The 8,931-nt window shown below is 58.7% G+C and overlaps 1 protein-coding gene across 2 annotated transcripts; it reads left to right on the top strand.

Annotated features, from left to right (window-relative positions):
- The first annotated feature begins 891 nt into the window (after positions 1-891).
- On the top strand, positions 892-7,884 carry ULK3 (unc-51 like kinase 3). Of its 2 annotated transcripts, XM_068555739.1 has the most exons (16): positions 892-1,057; positions 1,738-1,878; positions 1,963-2,083; positions 2,647-2,751; positions 3,553-3,696; positions 3,876-3,958; positions 4,501-4,656; positions 4,828-4,933; positions 5,119-5,159; positions 5,378-5,480; positions 5,617-5,681; positions 5,768-5,846; positions 5,922-5,962; positions 6,329-6,376; positions 6,553-6,619; positions 6,740-7,884. In XM_068555739.1, exons 1-16 carry the CDS (start codon positions 956-958, stop codon positions 6,754-6,756), a joined length of 1,419 nt encoding a protein of 472 aa, XP_068411840.1. In that variant the 5' UTR covers positions 892-955; the 3' UTR covers positions 6,757-7,884. The 2 variants fall into 2 exon arrangements, with proteins under 2 accessions (XP_068411840.1, XP_068411833.1); XM_068555732.1 differs by having other exon boundaries at positions 5,768-5,962.
- Positions 7,885-8,931: the final 1,047 nt, after the last annotated feature.

Below are 8,931 nucleotides of genomic sequence, written 5' to 3'. Positions count from 1 at the left end.
CCCGGTCCGGGAGGATCCCACATGCCGCGGACCAACTGGGCCCGTGAGCCACAACTGCTGAGCCTGCGCGTCTGGAGCCTGTGCTCCGTGACGGGAGAGGCCGCGACGGTGAGAGGCCCGCGCACCGCGATGAAGAGTGGCCCCTGCTCGCCGCAACTGGAGAAAGCCCTCGCACAGAAACGAAGACCCAACACAGCCAAAAATAAATAAATAAATAAATAAATTTATTTAAAAAAAAAAAAAAAACTTGTCCTCGTGTCTGTTGGACTTGGGAGGATGGGAGTGGCCCATAGGGTAGGGGCTGAGGCACACCAGCCATAGGCGAGAGGAGACAGTGAAGACGCCGCGTCTGGCTCCTCTACTCCCTGGCTGGTTTGTGACAGGCCAAGCCCCTCATCCCTGGGGGTGAGCCCCGTACTGAGATTGCTTGTTGTCGTCCATGGTACTTTCTTGTCCCAGTACTTCCACTTTCAGAGCTGCTGGTCTTGGGGGCGGGGGACCTCTTTGAACCCTCCCGGCCCATCTTACACACCTGCTCAGCCGGGCTTCTCTCATCGCCCCTTCACGTGGGCGATCTCTAGGTTGCTGTCTGAGCCTGGATGGGATTCCCCAGGTGACCTCGTCTGCTGGTCTCCACTAACTCCCGTTAGGCCCGCGAGCTCCTCAGTATCCCCAAAAGGATCTTGCGGGTACTGGCGGGTCATGTGATTTCCAGTGCGGGTGGAGGCGGTGGAGGCGCCCAGGAGCAGCCCCTGGAGCACCTGGAGGGGGCGGGGCTCGGGGGCGGTTGGGAGCCGTTGCCCCGCCCCACCCGCCGCGCTGCACTTTCGGCGGGCTCCGCTGGGGGCAGCGTGGAGTTCTGTCCTACAGCCGCGCGCTGTCTGTTCTGGGCTCCTGGCCGGAACCTGGCGCCGGGAACCAGGAAGCTCCCGGCAGCGGGCGCGGGGCGGTCGGGATGGCGGGCCCTGGCTGGGGCCCCCCGCGGCTGGACGGTTTCATTCTCACCGAGCGCCTGGGCAGTGGCACGTACGCCACGGTGTACAAGGCCTACGCCAAGGTGGGTGCGGGGCGCCCCGGGGCTTCTGTGCGAGGCAGGAATCGGGGGCACGAGAACTTCTGAGGGCCTGGCGCCGGTGCCCGCCAGACCCTGAGCAAGCCCAGGCGGGTGCCGGGCCGGGAAACTAGAAAGGGTTAGAGAGGGTGTGAGAGCCGTTAGGGGCCCACGGCCTGCCCTGTCCCAGGCCGACCTTCCGTGGAGGTGGGTGGTGACCGCCACCAATAGGTCTTCAAAACAAACACACATACACACACCCCTGTTGTGTGAAGAGACAGGTGGAGACCTCGATGGAGCCTCGGTGTCCGTGGCTGAAGAACAGGCTCAAAACAGGGGGGATACCTGTGGGCTAGGAGGAGTCTGGGGCAGGGTTCTAGAAAGCTGGACCCACTTAGGAAGCAGAGTGGGCAGTTTAGAACAGTGAATAACATGCTTTAGCAGGGGCACTCTAGAATACAATGAAAGGGATTGTGGAGCAGAGAACACGAGGCTGGTGGGGAAGCCGGGATTCCAGAATCCGGGTGCCTCATTGGCCTGAGAAGGGGCAGCTGGGAAGCCTGGATGCTAGTGTGAGTGGGTAGGCCCTGTGAGGGGGAGAGGGGCAGAGGGAACCAGAGCCCTTCTGGCTGCACATAGTCCCTGGTACCCTCAAGGCAGAGCCCTCAAATCTCCTTTCCCCACAGAAGGATACTCGTGAGGTGGTAGCCATAAAGTGCGTGGCCAAGAAGAGTCTGAACAAGGCATCTGTGGAAAACCTCCTGACAGAGATTGAGATCCTCAAGGGCATTCGACACCGCCACATCGTACAGCTGAAAGACTTCCAGGTGTGGGCCTGGGATGGGGCCACCCCTAAAGGGGGCTGGAGAAGAGACACTCTCTTCAAGCCTCCTCTCTGCCTTTAACCACAGTGGGACAGTGACAACATCTACCTCATCATGGAGTTCTGTGCAGGAGGTGACCTGTCTCGCTTCATCCATACCCGCAGGATTCTGCCTGAGAAGGTGGCTCGGGTCTTCATGCAGCAGTTGGGTAAAAGCCTCTGACCCCAGCCTGACACCCCTTCCCATGATCTCTGCCCTCTCACACTACCCCTGCCCCAGGCTTAGAGCTCTGACACTCTTAGCAGTCGTCTCCCATCCCAGCTTGGATTTTTAGGGCCCATCCTTCCTATGTGCCCATCCCTGGCTTAAGGATGCTGTGAGAGAGATGGGGAGGAGCCCCATCTGTGGGGACTACAGGCTTCCACATGTGGAATGTAATGCAAAGACCTCATAGAACATACCAAAGACCCAAGTGCTTTGCTAAGGAAGAGAGCGAGGACCTAAAGGGCTGGGGCATCTAGGGAAGCTTCTAGGAGGAGGGGAGACTTGTGAAGGGGTACAAGGGAGGAAGGAGGTCACTTGAGGTGGGGGTGGGGAAAATTCTTAGCAGAAGGGGGAGCGTGGTGCTTGTATGTAAAGCATCTGGTAGACTAGCCAGGTCAAAACTGGGGTTGTGCAGGCTTGAAGGGGCAGATATAAGGCTGGGGAGGTGAGAGGGTGTGGGAGATGGGCTTCTCTGACCTGTCTGTCTGCATGGGTCCTACTCCCCAGCTAGTGCCCTGCAGTTCCTGCATGAACGGAACGTCTCTCACCTGGACCTGAAGCCACAGAACATTTTGCTGAGCTCCTTGGAGAAGCCCCACCTTAAACTGGCAGGTGTGAGTCTGGAACAAAAGGCATGGAGGTTTGGAGGGTGGCTCTCATGGAGCCCTCTATTGAGTCATCAAACAGTGACAGACTGGGAGGTCCAGGGATGGGCCCCGTCACCAAAAGGTAGGGCCTTTCTCAGGCTACCCATGCTCTGACTCCAGCAGTGTCATGGATGGGGTCAGGGCTCAGTGTGTGACCCGAGTCAGGTTTCAGAGTGTGACCAGGGTTAGTACTTTTATCTGCCACCAAGATTGGGGCTCAAAATATGACTCAATCTGTGGTGGCAGTGTTGGAGAGTGTGAGGTGGGAAAGCAGTGGTTGTGGCCCCTGATAAAATTTGGAGGAGAACTGACTTGAAACTGGAGGCCAGAGAGGCCCCTTAACCTGAAACTGGAGGCCAGAGAGGCCCATTAACCTGAAACTGGAGGCCAGAGAGGCCCATTAACCTGAAACTGGAAGCCAGAGAGGTCCACTGAGCTCGGTGGGACAGTGACGGAGAGTTCTAACCCCTTAGTGGACCCTTATCCACATCGCTGGTGTGATCAGGGTGGGCTTCCTGGGAAAAAGGTGCTGAGGAGGCTGTGCAGGATGGGTAGGATATATGCCCCCACAGAGGTAGGAGTGTGTTCCAGGTTTATAATGAGAGAAACGGCGTGAGCAAAGTAGGAAAGTGAGCAAAGTAGGGATGAATCGTGGTGAGTCTAGAGGGTGGGAGGAGCCCTGCACTGGAGCCCAGGGTGAGGCTGTGAAGGCCAGGGGCAGAAGCAGCTGGAATCTGAGCCCTACTGCCTGGCCTCTCGCCTGCAGACTTTGGCTTTGCACAGCACATGTCCCCCTGGGATGAGAAGCACGTGCTCCGTGGCTCTCCCCTCTACATGGCTCCCGAGATGGTGTGTCAGCGGCAGTACGACGCCCGTGTGGACCTCTGGTCCGTGGGGGTCATCCTGTATGGTGAGAGCGCTGTCCCCTGCCCCCACCTGGAGGCCTGCACTGCAAGGCCTCTCTGGGCCACTCCTGAAGGGTTTTAATGAGAACGCTGACTCTCCTGGTCTGGGGCCGCTCCCCAGGAGTGGGCCAGGCCAGACTTGACCCTATCCCCTCCCAGCCTCCCCTCTGCCTCCCTTCCACAGAAGCCCTCTTCGGGCAGCCCCCCTTTGCCTCCAGGTCGTTCTCGGAGCTGGAAGAGAAGATCCGGAGCAACCGGGTTATTGAGGTAGGTCTAGCAGGGCCTCGGCACCTGCTGCGGGGCAGAGAGAGTCAGGGCCCTGAGGTAGGAGACCTCACTTCCACCTGCACAGACTGGGGTGTGGGCTCCAGGCCACCTTCGTGGAGCTGGGGCACACTCTAGCCTGGAAGTCGGCTCCATTCAGTTCCAGGGACCCAGATCAGCCACAACGGGGAGCAAAGGGACTGCCCCACAGCCCGCTACAGGCCCCCCATGGGGAGAAGGCCAAAGCAGATCTAGGCCCAGCCTTCCCAGAAACATATTCCAGAGAGAGGAAAAGGATCTGGAAACAGGGTTCCATGACGGCTACGGGTTCCAGTGAGGGCGTGGACAGGACCCTGGGGGAGGAGGCTTGGCTCTCACTGACTGCGACATTTTGACCCATCACTGTTCCTCCTGGTCTCACTTTCTCTATCTGTCAAATGTGTATCTCTGGGGTGTCCCAGGATAGGGTGGTCCTGACCGGCACGTGGGGCTGGGGGCCGAGGTGCCGGAGCCCAGTGTGATCTGTACCTCCCCAACCCCCGCAGCTCCCCCTGCGTCCCGCCCTCTCCCAGGAATGCCGGGACCTGCTGCAGCGGCTCCTGGAGCGGGACCCCAGCCGCCGCATCTCCTTCCAGGACTTCTTTGCCCACCCTTGGGTGGACCTGGAGCACATGCCCAGTGGGGAGAGCCTGGCACGAGCAGTGAGCAACCAGTGGAGATGGGTGGGCTGAGGGCAGATTGGGGGTTTCATCTACCCCTTTCAGTGGTGACCAGGTGACTTGCCCAGCAGGAGGCAGAGGGTGGGCTCAGGGCATCGCCCCTCGCGGTGAGTATGGGGGGTGGGCATGACTTCTCATCTGTCCGTCCCCCAGACCACCCTGGTGGTGCAGGCTGTGAAGAAGGACCAGGAGGGGGACGCCGCGGCCGCCTTATCTCTCTACTGCAAGGCTCTGGACTTCTTCGTGCCTGCCCTGCACTGTGAGTGCCAGGCCGGGTGCAGCAGGGGTGGGGTCTTCCAGAAGCAGCTCCTCTTCCAGAATTTTGTGGGAGACAAGGCAGAGGGTAAATCTGGAACTTAGTGCTTTGGGGGATTCCAGAGGGTTTGGTGTGGGGCAGGCGTCTCCTCGCTCTAGACTCTTCATATAAACCCGCACTTTCTGCAGATGAAGTGGACACCCACCGGAAGGAGGCAATTAAGGCAAAGGTGAATGAGAGTCCCCTGAGGAAATGGGTGAGGGATCCCAGGGCCTCTGGGGATTGGCTCTTAGCGGAACCTCTCTCCCTGGGAAGGGGGTCAGGCCAGCCTCAGTTGACCTCTGACGTTACAGTTTGGGGCGGTCCCTGAGGGAGAACCTGGAGGTGGGTGCTGGCGAGGCAGGCAAGGTGCGGAGAGCCCTTCCTCGGCCCCTTGCCCTCCTGCAGGTAGGACAGTACGTGTCCCGGGCTGAGGAGCTCAAGGCCATCGTCTCCTCCTCCAATCGGGCCCTGTTGAGGCAGGGGACCTCTGCCCGAGACCTGCTCAGAGGTAGGCCCCAATCCTGGCTGACCACCAGTTCCCAGCAACTCCCCTCCAGCCTGAGGGGGAGGCAGGTTGGGGTAGGCATCCTGAGATGAGAAAGCAGGCTGCTCCCCTCACCCTGAGCCTTTACGCCTCATCCCAGAGATGGCCCGGGACAAGCCGCGCCTCCTAGCTGCCCTGGAAGTGGCTTCAGCTGCCATGGCTAAGGTTTGTAGCCAGTGGGAGGGGTCCGGGCAGGGCAGGGAGGAATCCAAGTCATGCCCCTAAATGACCTGGTGTCTCTGTGGCTGCAGGAGGACGAGGCTGGCGGGGAGCAGGATGCTCTGGCCCTGTACCAGCACGGCCTCGGGGAGCTGCTTCTACTGCTGGCAGGTGAGGCTCCATCACCATACTCCCCTCAGCCCCTGGCTGCCCTGCCCTCACCACGTGCCCTCCCTCTCTCTGCAGCGGAGCCCCCAGGCCGGAGGCGGGAGCTGCTTCACACTGAGGTGCCCACTGGGGTCGGGAGGCTTGGGGGGCTTCCTCTTCCCCGTTTGCCCCGCTCCCATTTGTGGGGACCTCCTTGGGTTCCCTCAGGGTGCTCCAAGTCTGGGAGTTAGACCACACCGACTTGCTAAGTTGGTGGCCCCTCGCACTCCATCAGGGCTTGGGTGCTCAGGTCAGGGCAAGGGGACAGGCAGGATCTGGGAACTCAGCAGCAATCGGGAGGCTTCCTGGAGGAAGGAGCAGATAAGGACTCAGAGGCAGGTTGTTCTAATGAGGCAGAGGGCTCTGGAGAGCATCGGGAGTGAGGAGGAGCTCAATTTGAAGGCCTCTCCTCGCCCCACGTCCATGGGCATGTCTTCCCTTGGCAGGTTCAGAATCTCATGGCTCGAGCTGAATACCTGAAGGAGCAGGTCAAGGTGGGCACATGGGTGCCCACACTGGGGCGAAGCTATATGTATTCTGTTCCTCTCTGCCTGTGGCTGTCTGTCCCCTGCTCCCCATTGTGTGTCCCCCACTCCCCGCTGTGTATGTCTCCCTCTCGTCTCTGTCTGAAGGCCTCTCCTTCACTGTCTCTGCCCTTTATGTTCCGCAGATGAGGGAGTCTCACTGGGAAGCTGAGACCCTGGACAAAGAGGGGCTGTCGGAGTCTGTTCGTAGCTGTGAGTCCTGCCCTGGGGTCTGACCTTCCCCGCAAGGAGGGGTGAGAGCTGGGGCAGCCCTGGATTCTGCCTCTTCTGCTAGAGACCTGAGACTGACGCTCCCCACTTTCCCCTCCACAGCTTGTACTCTGCAGTGACCCTGCAGGATGATTGGACAGGTCACTGGGAATTGGGGACACGCTCGCCCCAGCTGATGCTCCGAATTCTGTGGCCCTCTGCCACCCTGCGGAGCAGGCTTCCTGGATGGGCAACTCTGGGACGCCCCACATCCCAGCATCCCCAGCACCACTTGAAAGATTCTTAACCCCCTACCCACTGTGTGTACTGGGAGCACTGGGGGTGGGGAGGACTCTGGGAGAAGAGTGTTTCTTTCACGTGACTTTTGTTATTTGGTGGTTGCTGAGCCCTGAGCCTGTTGATTTCTGTTTTTGCTCTGAGACGAGCAGGGAGCCCTCTGCAGGACACTTGTTCTCTTTCCCCTCCTTGCCAGGAGGCAGCTGTGCCCTGTGCCCACCCCTTTCCTTCCTGGGAGCCTTTATTGCAACTCACCTCCCTCCTTGCACTGGAGCAGGGCACTCCAAGACCCCTCAGGGAGCACCCATCCCACCATATGCACTCAGCCCCACAGAACTCACCAGTCTTCCTGGGAGCTGACCCCTGCCCACCCTCTCAATATTTTAAGATAATCCTTCATGCATGAAAATAATATCTTTTGTAGAGGTGGGGCAAATTTGAGAAACCCATGCCTTGTTCTTGCCCTGGCCTGGGGGGTACAAGGGGAGGGGTCCTCAGTCATCCCTCCCACCTTCATCCCTCTGTGGGGAATGCCCTTACTGGCCTCAGAGCTGGTCCTGGCCTAGGAGGGGGAGGCATGGGGATTGCCTGGCCTGTCAGTCTCCAGGGGACCCAGTGATCCAGGAGACCTGATTCTAGGTCTGACACTGCTGCTACTCCAGTGTGTGACCCTGGGCAAGCTCCTTCCCCTTTCTGGGCCTGGGTCTCCCCATCTCTCCAATGCGACTGCTACTATCTCCTCAACCCCCTACATGGGCTTTCAGGAGAACAAAGTGACTTTAATCTGGAAAGAATATATACACCTAGAGTTGTTTAGGGGTTTCTTTTCTAAAAAGTCAGAGAGGGTGTTAGTGATTTCTAACCCTTCTGCCCTTAAATGCCTCCTTGGGGCAAGAGTTGTCTGCCTTCCCTGTAGGAGGCTGGGTGTAAAGAATGTAACTCATTGTTTTTCTATTAAATTATTTTTTAAACTTGTTCTTCTCTTCTTGACCTGGGAAAAACTGGAGGTAGGCCCTGTTCACAGGCTGGGACTAGAGGAGCCCCAGGAAAAGCTGGGTGACATGAGGGAGGGCTGGGGGACGCCCCAGGGTGGGGGAGTGAGAGCCACATCTGCCTCCTGCCCTTAGCCCCTGGGAGATCCGGGAAAGTCAGGTGGACCAGCCACCAGTCCTCCCACCACCCAGGAGACCAGCACAGGCCTGGGAGCCCAGGCAAGGCCCTTCCTCTCTGCACGTGGAGGAGGGCTCAATGGCAAGAGTGCAGTCCTGTTAACCCTCTGTGCTCTGCACTGTACACTCCCTCACCCCAGCCGCTACCCCCTCTTACCCTGGGCCAGTGAGTGGGCAGTGAGCTAGATTGGGGAAAGGGCATCCTCTAGGGTGTCCTGTGTTCATGCTCAGCTCCCCAGGCCCCCCAAGTTGGGGTGGTTTCCAGCAGCCCTCACCCCAGCCACTGATGGGGTCTTGGCCTGAATGGCACTCAGGAGCATCTTTGGGGACTTAGGGGAAGGGGAGCTCACCCCCTGAACAGCCACCAAGGCTGCTCAGCCTTCCATGCAGACCTTAAAGGGCTGCTGTACAGGGAAGGAAACGTGAGGAGGGACCTAATTTCCCTGAAGCCTGACTGTTGGGAGGCAGTGTAGAGCAGTGGCCCAGAGGGCAGGAGGCATAGCTAAAATTCTGGCCTTGCTATTTGGCCCTGAAGCTTGGGACCCATTGATTAGCCTGTTTCTCAGTAAAACGAGGATGAAGATAAATGCCCCGTGGGAATATTAAGGATTAAATGAGTCACCGTACATGAGCCTGGCACACAGAATTCAATAAATGTTATTTTCAGATGGGGAATGGGCTGGACGAAAAAGCCTCAGTGAGTAAAATGAGGGGAAGGAAGGAGGAGAATGAATGGCCCAGCTGGGTGGGTGAATGGAGAAGAATGGGTGGGAGGGAGAGTGGGAATGAGGAGGACAGGGTTTGTGAAAGACTAATTGAATAGAAGGATGATGGGATGAAAGGTTGGCC

The sequence above is a fragment of the Eschrichtius robustus genome, chromosome 1, assembly GCF_028021215.1.
Source record: "Eschrichtius robustus isolate mEscRob2 chromosome 1, mEscRob2.pri, whole genome shotgun sequence".
Taxonomy (NCBI): domain Eukaryota; kingdom Metazoa; phylum Chordata; class Mammalia; order Artiodactyla; family Eschrichtiidae; genus Eschrichtius; species Eschrichtius robustus.
Note: the sequence above shows the minus strand (reverse complement) of the source record. Positions and strands in the feature narration are given on the sequence as shown.

Coding starts and splice junctions, on each gene's coding strand:
- ULK3 (XM_068555732.1), top strand. CDS start 956: ATGGCGGGCCCTGGCTGGGGCCCCCCGCGGCTGGACGGTTTCATTCTC. Junction 2,084..2,646: donor GGTCTTCATGCAGCAGTTGG/GTAAAAGCCTCT, acceptor CCTACTCCCCAG/CTAGTGCCCTGCAGTTCCTG. Junction 5,682..5,767: donor CTTCAGCTGCCATGGCTAAG/GTTTGTAGCCAG, acceptor CTGTGGCTGCAG/GAGGACGAGGCTGGCGGGGA.